The sequence below is a fragment of the Octodon degus genome, unplaced genomic scaffold (genome assembly GCF_000260255.1).
Source record: "Octodon degus isolate 3935 unplaced genomic scaffold, OctDeg1.0 scaffold00104, whole genome shotgun sequence".
NCBI lineage: Eukaryota > Metazoa > Chordata > Mammalia > Rodentia > Octodontidae > Octodon > Octodon degus.
This window is the reverse complement of record NW_004524680.1, coordinates 9,077,858-9,094,813: the sequence shown is the minus strand read 5'-3', so window position 1 is coordinate 9,094,813 and position 16,956 is coordinate 9,077,858. Positions and strand designations below refer to the sequence as shown.

The window sequence follows — 16,956 nt, the reverse complement described above, 5'->3', positions numbered from 1 at the left end:
GCAACAATGAATGAGTCAATTCCATTTTGTATCTGTGTATTCAAAGTGGTTAGGATAGATATATAGTTACACTCTCTTAATGAATAGAATGATTTGTTCTAATGGTGTTTGTAAATAGGATATCAAGTCCACATCTTGTACAGCAATTAACCACTAAGAAGAATGTATGCAGTGTGTTAATTATTGAAACTGTCCTACCGATTTGATTTGAAAATGTCTCATTGCTATTTATTTGTCAATAAAATTATGGCCAAAAAAAAGAAATGCAGTAAAGAACTATAAACAGAGTTGCACTCTATTCTTCCCACATATATTTAGGCATTCACACATGACCATTTCATGCAGAAAAGAAAGACGGAATGGTGTTGAGTTGATAGTATTCTTCCTTTGATGAGAAGACTCACTGATGTTCTAATAATGAATGATTTTCATAATCCTTAAATGTTTCATAGGCATCTGGTTATTATAGTTTTGTAGCCATCTCTAATCATTCCTCTAGGTGTGCTGGATTCTATTATTTGAATATTAGTAAAAGAAAAAATGTTTTCAATAAAGTTTAATTAATAAAAAAATGAAGAATGAGAGGTATGAATGAAAGCATGAACAATCAGACCTTGTCTCCATGCTGGCCTGCCAGGCCCCGCTCCCCAGCTTCACCCTAGAGAGAGAACATCAGACACTCCATTATCTCGCATGCACATTTCAGAAGTGGGTTTAGGCCCCAGTTGGGCTCGGACGTCCACAGCACCTGGAAGCCACAACTCTAATTCTCAAATGCGGAGCACAGTTAAGGTCCCAAGGGCCAGGATCTGTGCAAGCCCAAGCGTTGAGCACTTCCAGAGAGAGGGCTTCCACACTCCCTCACACTGGCTCTTGCTTTAACTCAAAGAAACAGCTCCTGAAATTTCCCTACCAGAATTTAATCAAGGTGCATCCGTACATCTGGAGCCTAAACTCTTATAATGCAAATAATACTGAGCCAAAGTCTCCAAGTACTAGATCCACCCCAGTTCTGAGTTTTGAGTCATATTAGAATAACATAGACCCCATGCTGGTTCCGATGATGAAGGGGAACTTGCTGAAGAACTTGCCTATGTGACTGGTGTCCCTTGATTGCTATTCAGTCTCTTTTCATAAACACAGGCTGCCCCAAGGCAGGCATTTAATGTCTCGTTTCCCATGGTGTAGAACAGTAAGTAACAGAGCTTACATTAGCAAGCCTGCCTCCCAGTGGTGCACACTGGCTCTTGTTCCTTGGAAATTTGGTGCTCTTCCATTAGGTCTCTACTATGGTCAGAATGTTCATCCAAATTTTTTTTTCTTATTTTAATACATGTTTGCAGAGCATAACGTTGCATGCATCATGGAGCTTTTGTACCTGTACATAACACAACTTAATTCTTCTTACATTCCCTTCCTTCCCCTTCTCCTACCTCCATCTCTTTTTCTCTCTCAAGAGCTCTCAGATTAAAACATAATCTTCAGAGTGGTTGTCTTGGTTTCTTTTCTCTCCCTGCTGATACAAAATACCTGACACCCAAAATTAAGGAAGGAAGGGCTTATTTAGCTCACGGTTTGTGGAGGTTTCAGTCCATAAATAGCTGGATCCAAAGCAAGGTGGCATGGCAGAGGGGCAACAGCTCGGGGGAGGGGCAGCAAAAACAGAAAGAGGAAGAAAGGAGAAGCAAGCCTCTTCTCCTCCCCTACATCGTATGCAGGCTGCCCACCCCAGGGCAGGTGCAGCAGCCAGCCCAATCCCACACTAGCCAATGAACCAACCACAAAGTCTAAGTACCATTACCTCGAAGCCTCCTCACCGCCACCCCACGAGGTTTGGGGGAGACATCCAGGCACAGACCCCAACAATGGGATGTCAAAGGCAGGGCCTCTGGGAGGTGATCAGACAGAGTCTGCATGAATGGGGTTGATTCCCTTATTAAACAGGACGGGGGGAGCCTTCCGGCCTTCTATCATGAGGACACAGTGAGGTTGTCACTAAAGGCACCATCTGTAGAGCGGGGCCCCACCCGAAGCTGAGTCTACCGGCACCTTGATCTTGCACTTCCCAAACTCCAGGCTGGGAGCAACGTAGTCTGTTGTTTATAAAGTATGTTATAGCAACCCAGAGAGAGCTCCTACTTGCACTTTGTGGCCAAACTGATGTGGAAGACACAGGAGCAGAGGGCTCAATCCCCAAGCCAAAGCAGCAGGGTGCTGCACTCACTGGGCCCGTGGGAATCACTGACAAAAGCGATGTAGGGAATGGAGTAACCAGCCATGTGTGCTGAGAATCATTTTGCTTCTGAGTAACTAGTTCTCTCTAACATCCAGTATGTTAGGTTGTCAGTTGAAATCTGCCATGATGGGCAGGGGAGAGAGCTCAGAGGTCTAAGTGCCTGCCTGGCAAGCGCAAAGACCAGGGTTTGATCCCAAGTACTGCATTTCATGCCAGCCCTATGCCAAACCAGCCACTGAAATCGGGCATGGTGGTGCACACCTGTAATCCCAGCACTGGGGAGGCTGAGACAGGAGGATCACTATGAGTCTGAGCTATATAGTGAGACCTTGTATTAAATAAATAAATAAATACATACATACATACATACATACATACATACATGATTAAAAATATGAAATCTGCCAGGATGGTAGCACATTTGCTATAGGAATTGCCTCTGACATGCTGAGAAAGAAAAGAGGCTGGGTGTGCTTAGCAAGAAGCTCTAAGGGACATCTGAAGCGCACCCCGAATTTGGGCTGTCAATCTCAATCCAAAGGTACCACATGGAAGGAACTGAATGTCCTCATGACTCCTTAAAGTGAGCCTCAAAACACAGAGTGAGCTTGCAGTGTGAGCTTGCAAAGCCACTTCACGCCACTAGGGGGCTCTGAGCTCCGGCCAGCTAAGAGCTTCCCACCAGCATCTTGGACCTTTGTGGGTGTTGTTGTTGTTGTTGCTGGACCTTCATGAGTGTTGTTGTTGTTGTTTTGGTACCAGGAATCAAACTCACAGCTTCATGCTTGCCAGGCAGGCCCTGCCCTATGCTGCTGAGCTATATCCACAGCCCTCATTAGCTTCTTAGAAAAGGATCTTTTCATCCTCAGCTGGTACTTTGACAAAATAAAGTCAGAAGACCTATGTCAGGTCTGTACCGGGAGGAAAAGTAGGCTGAACAGCCCAGAGGCACTTCAGTTCAGCTTCAAACTTCTCAGATAAACATTGCAAACATACAGCTTTGAAATCATACAAAAAAAAAAAAAAAACGGCACAGCGGAGGCACAGCAGGCAGACTTCTGTGTTTGAAGATCTCAATACAATACAAATAGAAGCAAAACTTAAAGAAATTCCCTCGTGGACCTGTGCACCCCAATACTTCTAGACAATCCCTTTATCCATGCAAACATGCACAGGAAACGTGAATGAAGAGGCTCAAGTCCGGAGCAGGGGGCTGCGGTTCTTACTACAAAAGCCCAGCAACATGTGCTAATTCCCAGATTTGAGCAAACACAATTACCAGGTATGGTTGGCTCAAAAAAGTCCAAGTCGAGTATGAAAAGAACAGCACGCCTATACAAATGCGAAGTCTATACAAATCTTTCCTGGAAATGGACAGAATTTCAGCCAACTGAAAACCAGGCTGAGCACTTTCAAGACCATGTACATCCTCTCCACAATCACCTTGGTGTATGCTGCATCCATGGAGAAAACAGAAAATTACTATATTTTAATGACTTGGGATCATCACACTTTTTAAAGAAAATACCACTCTTGGATCCTAAAACACGAAGGCCTGCTGTGCCTGTGGTGGGGATGGGATGATTCCCCGGTACACAACAGGCCTGTGAGGGCTGAATTCTCAGGATGTGGAGTGCAGGAAACAGGGGACTTCATGGGGAGCTGCTGGCGACACTCTTTCCTGGGCAGCCCTGAGTTGCCCAGGACACCAGTCTTCTGGGCATTTTCTGCTCCATTTTGATTTAATTTTCTAAAAAGATATGGTCATTTATGAAAAAAGGAGAAACAGCAGGGAAGCTAATGGCTCAGGAATCGGCCCCACCAGCAGCACCGGCACTGGCCAGCCACGAGGCGACCTGTGCTGGACCCTTCCGAGATGTCAGCATCACACCTCCGTGAGCATAGACAGCCGTGTGCACAGGTGGGATGGATGTGTCAACCAACCCCAGGCCTGCCCACCTTGAGCAGCCACAGAGTGCCTGGCAGTGGTGCGCACCGGACTCTGCCCTTGAACAGCTCCGACCTCAGGACGTGGGAACAAGGCTGGTAGAGAGCAGGGATCCGGCCCCATGGTGCCCTCCCTGCCTGGCCAGTTGCTTCCAGAAGCGCGGGTGCACACACACACACACTCACACACAGCACGCACACACACGACCCCGACATGCGCGTGGGGAAGCCTCCCTTCTTGCTTGCTGTACTCTGAGTCCAGGCAGGCGCTGAGGCAAGAGCTCAGAGGAACACGCCCCGCAGCCCGTGAGGAGAGCCAAGTAGGGAGCCCTCATCCCCCTGCCACAGCTCTTGCTCGGGAGAGAGGCCTCTCTGCCAGCTGCAGGTTGCCTGGCCCAAGAACCCGCTCCCCTTCCCCTCTCGTCTAGAGGAGGGGTTACCTCTGCCAGTGCCAGCCTCACTGTATGAGGCCAGCCCTGCAGGAGCCCGTGATCTCTGCCAGGTCTTTGTGAATAATCTCCTTTCTAACACCTTTGTGTTTCCTGCAAGACCCCAGAAGATGCACAGCTCTGCTTGGTGAGCAGGTGACATACACAGCCCTGAATACCCCAACTAAGGTAACAAGCATAATAGAGAAAAAGGAAGCCCAGAAAGGTGGCACACACCTGTAATCCCAGCACTCTGGGAGACTGCTAGTTTGTGCCTAGATGTCCCCAAAGCTTCATGCAGTCATGAGGTTTCTTATGAAAAAAAGGCAGGCTTCTAGAGCTTGTGATTCATCTATGATGCAATGCTAGGATTACGCGTGCGAGTGCTACGCACAGCCTGGGGCGGGTGGCCTGCACACAGCGTAAGGGAGGGAGAGAGGCTTGCTCTTGGCTGCTCCTTCCTTTTATCTTGCTGCTTTTGCTGTTTTCCACCACCATGATCTGCTGCCCTTCGCCAAGTACCACCCTGCCTTGGAGCCAGCTGAGTATGGACTGAAACCTCCACCAACCATGAGCTACATAAATCTTTCCTTCCTTAATTTGGGGTGTCCAGTATTCTGTTTCAGCAACCAGAGAAAAGTAACTGAGGAAGAGGTGGAGGCAGGAGAATCACAAACTTGAGTCCAGCCCCACACAATGTAGCAATTTAGGAAAACTCTGGCTCAAACATACAAGAAAAAATTAACTGAGGGCTAGGATATATCTCAGTGTGAAGGCTCTAAGTTCAATCCCTAGTACCAGAAAATAACAAAAATAAATAAATAAATAAATAAATAAATAAAGAGGGGAAAAGTGATGTCTTACCCGAGGCCCAGGCTTCCCAGGCAGGCCGTCTTCTCCTCTTTCTCCTGGTGCTCCCTGTCAGGGATGTGACACAGTGTTAACATGCAGGAACTCTGCACACTACTACTTAGTTATGGGTGGGTAAGGGAGGCCACCGGCACCTGGCTGGTTTCTGTGTCTAGGCTTTTTTTCTTGTTTGTTTGCAGTCCTGGGGATTAAACCCAGTGCCTCATACTAAATTGAACCCCATCCCTTTTCTAATCGTTATTTTGAGACTGGGTCTCATTAACTTGCTAAGCCGTCCAGTCTGGGTTCAAAATTGTGAACGTCCAGCCTCCGCCTTCCAGGACGCTAAGATCACAGGCACGCACGATCACTCCCTGCTTCGCAGGCGACTTGGAACCATCCCATGTGGCTGCCTAAGCCCGACCATGGGGACCTAACAAATACTGCAATCTCCACCTCCTCTGCTGTTCACACTCGGCGGCTCTGATTGCGATTACAAATACATAATTGAAGAGAAACAGTGCCTTTTCATACTGAGAGTAAGAAAAGTTCTACGTAAGTGTTTTAGAGAATACTACATACTGTGTTTGGTTACCTTTTGAAGGATCAGCAACAAGATGTTGAATGTTTATATAAAATGCCCATTAAACCAAGTTAAAACCGTATTTATTCTGCATTTTGTCATGAACTGGTTAAAGAGTTAACTTTCTAAGTTTATTAGAAAGGTAAAGAATTTTCCCACAGCAATGAAGTCACCTTTAATAGTGGCCTTCAGCATTGTCACATGCCTACTTAAGCCTATTCCTGTTTCCTAGGAAAGAATAAAGTGGTTAAAAATGTTTGCTGCATAGTTGCATGAGTGTTCACTCAAAATACCTAAATATCTATTTTTTCTGTGATTTTATTTCTCCACCTGATGATATTTAACCTCTACTCTTACTATAATAATCCCGCTGTAACAAGCCCCACTGGAATGTTTTGAAAATGCAAGTCTCTAATGTTAGTAAGAGTAGCAGTTTTTCCTCCTTATAAACAAAAATATTTATAACTGATTGATTTTAAAGCCTAAAGTCTCCAAGGCTGCCAACCCCCTCCCAGTTACCTCAGGAATAAAGGGCTCTCCTATATCTGACCCCATAAATCCAAACATTTCAACCCAAGTAAGTCTTGACCTGAGGTACAGGAGATTAACTGACTGTGGAAATGTCTCAACAGTAAAAAATCTCTTTGGCTCTTCCATTTCTGGTTCCCAAACTCATGACATCCAAGAGCACCCACCTTGGCTCCTGGCAGGCCTGGCGGTCCATTCAGCCCTTCCCTTCCAGGTGGTCCCTGGTCCAGGAAAGGAAAGAAATTAAAGTACTACGAAAGGCACACTAGGGAAGCACTGTGTTAAGTAGTTCAAGCCAGGAACTAATGCTGTAGCCAAAGACTACAATGCCCAGGCCCCTCTTCTCCTTATCAGTCAACCTCTCTCCCCAGCGTGGCTGGTCTCTGCCAGGAAGGGTTTCCATATGAGTCCTGGTAGATTAAAATCCACCCACTCTGATCCAGCTCCTAGATCCAGTTCCCTGCATACGCAAGGGAGGTAAGGGGGAAGGAGGGTCTGCCCAAGCTAATGCCCAGGGTTCCTTTCCACTGTCAGCTTCCCGAGGCCCGTGTGGTCTATGTTGTTCCCAATCTTCTCTTCAGAGTCTCTTGGCCACCAGGTTTCTCTCTCCTTTCCCCTCCCAGTCTCCTGGCACGGCTCAGCTTTCCTGCCTGTTAGCTCTGAGGACAATGGAGAGGGGCTCTGGGCTGGATTTGCTAATTCACCCTTGTCATTGCCATGTGACATGACTGGTGTTACTGACCCTGTGTCTCCAGCCCAGGGAGGTGGTGAGTGAAAGGAAGAGCTCTACCTGCACAGAGCAGGGGCCCGAGGTTGAGGCCTCAAGGAGGGGAGGAAGAGGCCTTGCTGGAGGGCTAAGGCCAGCTGGATCCATGGAAGCATGACCTTGACCAAGATCAAAACACCAAAGCCACAGCTGTTTTACACATCGTCGGTGACATTGCAGTTGACTCTGATGTTCTTGGTCGGTGTGCTGGTGACAATGCGGTTCACCTGGGGTGCTTTCTGTGCTTACATCAGTTCCCCTAAGTATATGCCACAACCTCGAGTGTGTGTCCCATGTCCTTTGGGGCAGTGTACTGCAGCTCCACAGAGTTCAGCTGCTAGTGTGGCAGTGACCTCTGGCCCCATCTCCTGGGGGTCTTGATCTATGCCTATTAGCACTCTGTGGCCAGGAAGAAGGAAGAGAGCCGCCATTGTTTGCACCATTGGCTTTGCTCCTCCTCCTCACTCCTCATGGATCTGGGCCTCCTTCAGTGCCCTGAGCTCCCCTCATGTGGCTTCCCTCCAGTAGCTCCAAGGGCAGACCTGTCACTGGGTCTACCCAGCACTTGGCCCATGGTGTCATAATGTTCCCAGGCCCCTCTCTCCATGCACCCTGAAGAGCCACACACTAACAGTCAAGGAAACACGTCCACGTGTAACAGGATGACGTTCACACTCTCTGAGCCCCACCTACAGGAGTCAAGCAACCAGACGCTAGAGGCCCTGTGGTCTTCTCAGTTCGCAGTCAGAAAAACACAATCGGGGTAATTCAGGAATCTCAGAAGAGCTGGCCACACCCTCAACCATGCCCTCTGACATGGTATTTCTCAGTTTCCATGAGCCCAGCATTTCTATTACTCTCTGGGGTTCCCACAAAGACAAATGCTCATACTTCAAAAAACAAGGGGATTTAGGATTTGTCTTTGGGTAAAAAGAATACAGGTGGTAGCCTAGAGAGTGTTGATCCCTATTTGCATCCTGGCCAGTGCATGGCGTGGGGGTAGGGAAGTCCTAAGCAATAGACAAGGGGGAGTGGCCACAGAAGGGACAGCCTGTCAGCACAAGGCTGTAGGAGTCACAGGGCCAAGGAAGGAGGCTGGTCTCAGCCGTGAGGACTGGCCCCTTGCTGATAAGAAGGCATAGGGGAGAGGGAGAGGTGAGCAGAAGATGTCCCAGGATACTCACGGCATGCCCAGGAGACCCAGGTTTGCCCGGGAAGCCAATCTCTCCAGGTAAACCCTGAAAACAGACCACATGGAGGCATTAGTCAGAGTGCACAGAGAGCAGATTGTCCAAGCTTGGTCTTGGTACAGGAGCAGGCCTCTGGTTCAGCTGAGGCACTTTAGCGCTGGCCACTCTGAAACACACAGCTGTCAGCTTTCTAGAGGTGACAAGCAGCTGTTCTGATCTGTAGCTGAGGTCCTCCATCTTCTCCTCTGCTACTTTAGGAGATCAGTGGAACAACCATCCTACTACAGTCAGGTTCAGCGTCCTGGCAGGAGTGCTGGACTCACTTCCCAGATCGAAACCACAAACTACTAAAGTGGCCTGACCTTGCCACCCAGTGAGCTTCCCCCATAGCCTCCCACACCCAGTCTCTGGAAGTCACCAAAGCGTCACATTGATTCATGTGCTATTTGTCATCAAAGGGTTTCAGAGTCATGAGGATCCTAAGACTCTGGGTGTCTCATGAGTGGGCCTCTCCTGCCTATGCTTTTGCACTGGACTTGTAGAGAAACGGCGAGCCTCTGCAGAGGAAAACCACCTTGGCTCCCACCAGCCCAGGGTTCCCATCAAATGCCCTGGTGAAAGAAAATCAAAACCAGGCTTACCGGGGGGCCTCTAGGTCCAGGGGGACCTGGGACACCAGGAGGTCCTGAGGGACCCTAAAAAGAGAGAACAAAGGTAGCTATAAATGTGCACAGAGTAGCTCCTGGGTGACAGCTGTCATTTGAGAAACAAAAATGGGAAAGGGGCACAGAGACACAATGGGGCTAGCCTGACTTCAAATAGGCCTGCTTCAAATAGGAAGGGGCAGAGCAAAAAAGAAAGAAAATCTGAAATCAAATTTGCAAAATTCTAATCAGCGTCACACTAGGGTGTTTGATACTTATCACACTGCCATATCCATTTTGCAATATATTGAACATGTTTGAACACACACGCCTGCACCAGTGGGTAAGCCATGCACAAAGGTCTTCTGTAACATTCCCAAGCATGAGCATGGCCAGAACTGCAGGTCGGGATCGGGACCACCCAGGGGGAACCATTCGCTGCTTCCATAGGTCCCGGGTGGGCTACATACCTCACCTGTGGGACCTCCGCTCACAACCGCATGGGGACCAGGCCCCACAGCCCCTCACCAGGCCTGAACCCACAACCACTGCGGTCACACACTTGCAGAAAAGCAACTCACAATCACGAAGTAATGCCAAAGACCGCTGGGCACCAAGCCACAAGCCAGAGCCTGGTCAGAGCTGCATAGGAACAGAGCCCTCAGAGAGGGTGAACAGCGATGGTGGCCCACCCAGCAACCCCTCCTGGGGAACACTGTTACTCCGAGGACTATTAAGGAACCTTCAGCAGCACCCATTTCCTGATGGTTGTTGCATCATCGTCCTCCGCACCTGACACTGAACGCCCCAGGTCTGTTCACAGCCTCCCTTCCCCTCTCCCCCTCCTCCGCCTACCACCTCAGGCGCTGGGGAGCTCTGTGCATTTCCCTGGATGCTCTCTGGACAAGCCCTCTTGCCTTCCCCTCCAGCCTCCTGGCTCCACCTCTGATGGGCTCCAGTTCCCCAAGTGGAGTCAGTCTCTCCTTACTCAACACTCCAGGCCGGTGTAACTGTTTACTCGGCCCACAGACCTTGCAGCCCAGCCTTTCTTGTACCCTCTGCACCTCCAGGGCTGGACACAGCGCACTGCTCAGGGATTACTACTGCAAGCCACCCTAAAGGAAGAGCTGAGTACAGCTGCATCATCTGCCACCAGAGGGCGATACACTCCAAAGGATGGCAGAGGCCGCGGCAACCCGGAACCTTTCCCTATTTCCACTGGGTGGCACAGGTGGGTCCAAAGCATTTTCTGAACGACTTTTTGGTGGTACCTTCATTTAGCCTTCTCTGTTGCCTTTAGAATAGCATCTGCCCTTTCCAAGATGTGTGCTCCAAGCTGGAGCCCCTGAGCAGCCTCGCAGAGCTGGGCGGTGTCCTGGGCAGAGACCAACCCAGGGACCTCTCGGGGCGATGAAGGCTGGAGAGGAGGTACAGAAGAAGGCCTCGTCCACTCCACCGACTTCAACTCCTTCTGTTCCAACAAAAAGTGGTCCCGGCTAGCAGCAGTAGAGCCCTGCTCCAGCAGGCGTGAGCTCAGAGCGCCCTCCAGCGGCTGAGTCTGCTATCAGATACTTCCTGCATTTCTGGTGCTGGAGCTTCCGGGCTGCTCCTCGGGACTCCCGGGCCACCTCCGTGCCCACCATTTCCTTTTCCTCCCTCCTGACGTTTCTGGTGATGTTGATGGCGCCGGGGAATCTTTGATGCCTTTCAACACGACTATCCCCGAGTCAGGCTCGTGAGTCAGGCTCCTAGTAAGTCCCTTCACGTCCCTCAGCTCTTACAAATGCCCTGGTGCTGTTGCGGTTTGCGAAGCACGGCGGGTCTGTGGATCACCTCATGGCGCTTTAGTGGGCCTCTATGACATGGCAATGACACCTCCTTGTTTGACAACGGGACAAATCCAAGCCCAGGGAGGGCAAGGGCTCCACGAGAAGGCACAGAGCCAAGCTCTCAGAGGGAAGCAGTATGTGGCTCGGGAACAGTCTGGCCTTTGCAGAAGAACCCTAGGGCTCCTGATAAACACCGAGGCACAGGCGCCCCCTGCAGGCTAGCAGCAGCAGCTCTGGGACGCGTGGCAGAGCTCAGAGACCTCTGAAACGCCTGGCCATGCCAAAGAGCCTTTGAGTTTGGGAATTACTCAACCTAGGCCATCACCACCTTGTGGGAATACCAAGAAGGAGCAAGACCTGGGAAGAAAAGGAGAAATGCAAGAGGACAGGACGGGGCAGCCGCTCCCCTGCTGGTGCTGACTCGGGCCTTCCCCGCCTGCCCTGATCGTGTGAGCCAGCTCCTTTGGGCCCATGCATGGGCGTGGGCACCTAGACAGCGGTTAACTGACAGTCCACAGGGCTGTCACGGGAATGCAGCACCCAGATCCCATCAGTGCTCCCAAGCTCCACAGCCCAGCCGTGGGAGGCCCTCAGGTTGTAGGTCTCCTGGCCCCACCACCACAGCCTCCTTCTGTTCAAAACAAGAGCAATGTGACAGTTAAAAAAAAAATCTGCATATTAAGCAGGCTGAGAATTTAGAGCCTTGCATACAGGTTGGGAGATCTCTGACCCCCACACCCGGGCAGCACAGACACTGCGGGTTTAAGCAGGGTTTGGAGGACCTGCTGCTAGGTGCAGCAAGCCCAGGAACACTCATTAAACCTACAAGTGGTGGGTGGGGGAGGGGAGAAGTAGAGGTTGATACTTGCAACTGGCTTCCCCCACCACCTTTCCAATTTACAAAGGGCATCTTATAAGTCCAGGTGGGAAGTGTTGGGGACAAGAGGACAGAACCATCCGGGTATAGACTCAGGCAGCCATGCTGCCCTGGGACCTGTTCTGCTGGACACATGCTGCCTGCAGACACCACAGCAAGGCGCAGGGGCACAGAAGCTGTGTACAGAGAACCCTCTTCCCTTTGGAGGCTCCAGCCTTGTCCGGTGACCCACTGCCTTTTGCAGCTGGGGCCTCGGCTCTAGGAGAAACTAGGTTTATTTCTGAGTCAGCCTCCAGAGAGTGGCAGAGGGCCAACAGGGCAGGAGCAGGTTTCTGCAGGGATCCTCAAACTGCTCGTGACTTTTGCCACCACCTCATCCAAGAGTAACCTGAACTTCCTAAAGCTCCTCCTACATGCCTGGCATTCTACCAGGTCTTCAGGCAGAATCTTCCAGGGTCTATCCTCCTGACAGCACCGGACTCCCTGTCCTTCTGTGAGCTTGTGAGCTGGGTGTCTAGATCCTGTGTGGACAATATAAGTGCCAGGGACCATGAAGGACAAGGGCAGGGGGGAGCATGGACATGAGAGGTCAGCAACCTGACATCTCAGATCCAGCCTGAGTGAGGAACAGGGGTGGGCAGGTCCAAAGCAACCACTGGGCAGCACAGCCTTGCCTCAGCCAGGCCCCTGACTGTCTCTATCACAGATCCAGGACACAGACTGCTGGCCACAGGAGCTAGATGCAGCTAGGGACAGCAGGTAGAAGGAACTTGAGCCAGTTCCTTGGACAACTCAAGTGATCTCATTTCAGCTAAGGTCTTCCACAGGGCCATGGGACCTTCGTGGTTCCCTCTCCTGCAGCCTGGCATATCACACTGATCACTCACACCCATCGCAGGTCACCAGGTGACAGATAACCCAAGAGAGATCTGCAGCATTCCTACAGACAATGGAGAGAGGCGATGGGAGGGCACTGCAGCCTGGAGGACAGGGCCTGTGTGCAGGAGCAGGACAAGGGGCACAGACCTCCACTGAGCTAGTCTCTCCCCTGCACTCAAGCAAGCCTGCAGGATGGTCTGGAAATAATAGCTTTTCAATGTGTTTTAAAGAATCTTGGCAATTATTTTGAAAACTTAAAGTAAGATGGCTGTATAAACCAAATGAAGTACATCTGTGGGCCAAAGTGTTCGGGTTTGTAATCTACAGACTCCAGCTTCTCCCGCCCTCAAATGGACAACACTGTGGGGGGCTGGAGACAGACGTCCACTGGGAATGAGACAGGGGAGGTGCAAGATGCTGGTACCTGAGGGGCAGTGTGGGAGGACTCCAGGCTGCTTTCCCCCAACTTGGGTGGGAAAGCAAAGAAGCTGGAGGGACTGCGATGGGAACAGGAGATTCTCCAGGGGGGGAAGGGACAGGCTTGAGTTGGGGGGTGGTGAATGGTGGGCTCTGTTTTGATGGGTTGAGTTAAAAAGTTTTCAGAACCTGAGGAGATGGGAGAGAGGAAGAGAGTCAGAGCTAGGGAAAGACAAAGGTGGGCCCAGAGGGGAAGAGAAGGAGGGAAAAGGGAGGAAGGGAGGGAGGGAGGGAGACAGGCAAGCAGGAGGGAGGGAGGCAGGCAGTGGGAATGTGATTGCAAGGAGTGCTGGTATACCCGGTACCTTGGCTGAGTACTCCAGGCAAGACTTTAGCATTTTCTAGGTTAAGACAACAGTCCATCACAGAAGGCAAACATGTTCTCACTTTTTTGTGGATAATGGATGGGGCACATGGTCATCTTCTCTGGCCTTTCAGAAAAATTATAGGGAGGCTCAATAACTGTGGTTGGAATTGGACCAACTTTTGCTGGCCTTCTGGTCAGTGGTTGCCCTCATGCTATACAATTCTTCCCTCAAAAATCAAGTTGAAAAGTACTCATACAGAACAGGATCTTAGTTACCTTGCCAGTACATTTCCAAACCTAACTGGAAGATGGGTTGTAAAGTCACGAGAAAACCACGTTGAGCATGTTTCCTATTCTTTTCCTGCAAATATCTGATTAGCAGTTGGGCTTCCTAAGAAGGAGAAAACCCCCCTTCTCCTCCTACTTTACCTACCACAAAAAGTTCTAAAAATCCAGGGATCTACTGCATCATTTTCTCTCCTGTACAGCTAAGGATATGAGGGCGCAGTGGTTGACACACTGTATCAACTTGAGATGTCTGAAGCTTGGCTGGATCCAGAAGCTTGGCTGGATCTGCTTGTCCCATTCCCTGCCCTGGGACATGGGGGGCTCCCCCTAGGGTGAGGAGGGCCCGCCCCAGAGTGGCTCAGCACAAAGGAGCTGAGGAAGACTTCTGCAGCCCACTTCCTGGGAGGAGTTCTGACCTTTACCATGCCACAGAGTAGAAGGAAGAGAGAGAGTCTTGACGGACACCACAGATGCTGCTCCTCCTCTGCTCTTCATTGTCTTCTGCTACCGTGAACTGCTGCCATTTGCCTTGAAGCCAGCAGAGTATGGACTGAAACCTCCACTAACTGTGAGCTAAATAAACCTTTCCTTCCTTCATTTTGGGTGTTGGTATTTTGTCCCAGCAATGAGTGTAAAGTAACCAAGACAAAGGGTTTCAAGAAAAGATAGAGCCAAGACTGGGCATGGTGGTGCCCACCTGTAACTCCAGCACTTGGGAGGCTACAAACAGGAGGATCACTGTGAGTCTGTTTTGTGTAGTGAGACCCTGTAAACTCTGTACTAAATACATTAAACAAAAAAGAAAGAAAGAAAGAAAGAAAGAAAGAAAGAAAGAAAGAAAGAAAAGAAAAGAAAAGAAAAGAAAAGAAAAGAAAAGAAAAGAAAAGATAGAGCCAAAGAAAGGGACGTGCTGAAATCCAAGTCCCAATGGCAGAGGCAGGGTTTCTCCAGGACAATGCAGGCAAGACATGGACAGGAAGGCGTTTTCCAGGATAAAGGGTGCTTTTGGTTTAGGATGCCCAGTGTCAGATCCCAAGAGGCCTCGGGCTGCTACAATGGGCAGAGGGCTTCACTTCTCAGATCCTCAGGAATCATCTTAGTTTGATTTGAGAAAGTTCATGAACCAGCACAGAACATGGGAGGACTTCCCAAATATTACCTCTGTTTCTTCTTTTTTAAAATTAACAACAATACCTAAGTAGCCAATTAATTACAATGATTGAGTGACAAATTAGCCAACAGATACAAATATTTACAAAAATACATGAGTGTTTTCATTATTACTGATAAAAAACTAATGATTCTAATATTAATTAATTTACAGTATAATTACCATTAACGAAACATCTGATCCTTCTAACACTACAGTGACAAAGTAGCTATCTAATGTAATTAGCAGTTATAGCGATAATGCATAAATAACCAATTAACTTTATTATGCTTAATAAAGAAAGAGCAAATAATTACTCCCATTACACCTACTTCCACTTGGAGTACGTTTATGAAGTTGGATGAACCTTGAAGATGCATGAAAATTGCTTGCATAAATTACCACAGCACTCAACTTCTGGTGCAGTTTGGCTACATTCCCGATTTGGAATTGTGTTCCTAGGTTGCTTCCTCCCCTCAAGATGTGAATCCTGGAGGCAGGAGTGTAATCAGTGCCATCTTAGGGGGCCACCAAGCTCCTGGGAGGTCCCACCAAGCCTGGGGTCTTCACGCTGCACGTGACACCCAGTAGCACCACCCTTGAATAACACCTGGCCAGAACACACACACACTTCTCCATTCTCCCTAGGAGACAAGCGTCCCTGCATAAAAGAACAAAGACGGATACTTTTACTACAAAAATTTCCTGCAGGTGAGAGTTGCCTTTTCAAGCAGAAGTACTCGAAGCTCTGTCCAGGGTGCCAGCCGCCTGGGGAACTGCAGGGGCTCTGAGATGACAGCAGAGGCCCTCACGCCATCCCAGGCAGTGCTAAGCCACCTCTCTGAGCTGAGTTTCTTTGTATCTTAGTTTGGGGAAAATACAATTTCCTCGCAGGCAGCTATTAAAAAACAGATGTAGTTACAGAGAGATGGTACAATGATATTTTCCAGGGTAGCAAACAGAATGGTAGAAAAACAATTCCACAGCTTTAAATATTTGGTATAGCTGCATGGTGAATTTTATTTTGCTGTTATTTATTTGTTTTTATTTGACATGGCATCTCATTATATTGCCCAAGCTAGCCTTGAACTCCTGGGTTCAAGCAATCTTCCTGCCTCAGTCTCCTGAGTAACCAAGAAGTCAGGCTCACCACTGAATTTCAAAACACGTATGCTTTCTCATGATAAAGCAAAATCATAAGGCACGTGAATCCCACTCTGTTTTTCACTTTCCATAGCAAAATGCCAACACAAGTGTGGAGTCTTTAGAAAACTGCACTGTGGTGGAAGATGCACTTCCTGGTATATCCTCACCCAAGTGAGCAGTGCTGGTGTGGAGTCTGAGACTGAGACCAAAGTGCCCGACACTCACCAGGACACTATACAGCCAGCTCAGCGGGCAGCAGTGGCAGGTTTCTGGGTGCACTTGGCAGTGCCTTCTGCATGGGGTCTCCCTGCTAATAGAGGTGTCTGGAGTGGGCAGGGCCTAGCTGCTCTGCCACAGCTCTGCAGAGAGCCAGCAACCATGGTGCCAACAGGCTCATAATCAGGGCAGCCAGGACATAGAGAGCCACCAGTTACCAGGTGCCGGCTGTGCCTAGGGACCCTGTCACCTTCAACAGAGCCTGTTCTGCTCTTCATTCCACGGTGTCACCTCCTTTTAATTTTTACTACTTTTGTTTTTAAATTTTATGTATTTGGCATAGGGTCTCACTATTTAGCTGGGACTCGTAATGATCCTCCTGTCCTCAGTACTGGGATTACAGGAGTGCACCACCACACCCAACTGTATGACAGCAGGGAGCCGGGCCAATGTGGGAACAGACAGGAGCTGTAAAGTACACACAGGGCTGGGATGGAAAGAGGTGGAAAAGGAAGAGAAGAAGGAATGGAGGAAGAAGGGAAGGATGGGGAGGGGAAGGGAGAAGAAGAAGACAAAGAAGACGAAGACAAAGAAGAGAAGGAGGAGGAGGAGGAGG

General features: G+C 49.4%; 1 protein-coding gene across 2 annotated transcripts in view; it reads right to left on the bottom strand.

Moving 5' to 3' along the window:
• Col22a1 (collagen type XXII alpha 1 chain) overlaps window positions 1-16,956 on the bottom strand; it is a 239,348-nt gene that overhangs the window by 117,861 nt on the left and 104,531 nt on the right. For both annotated transcript variants that reach the window (XM_004638934.3, XM_023723988.1), the window contains exons 24-28: window positions 9,169-9,222; window positions 8,522-8,575; window positions 6,739-6,792; window positions 5,476-5,529; window positions 614-658 (exon numbers count right to left, since the gene is read on the bottom strand). In XM_004638934.3, coding sequence (XP_004638991.1) covers window positions 614-658; window positions 5,476-5,529; window positions 6,739-6,792; window positions 8,522-8,575; window positions 9,169-9,222 — 261 coding nt within the window. The remainder of the gene's footprint in view (window positions 1-613; window positions 659-5,475; window positions 5,530-6,738; window positions 6,793-8,521; window positions 8,576-9,168; window positions 9,223-16,956) is intronic.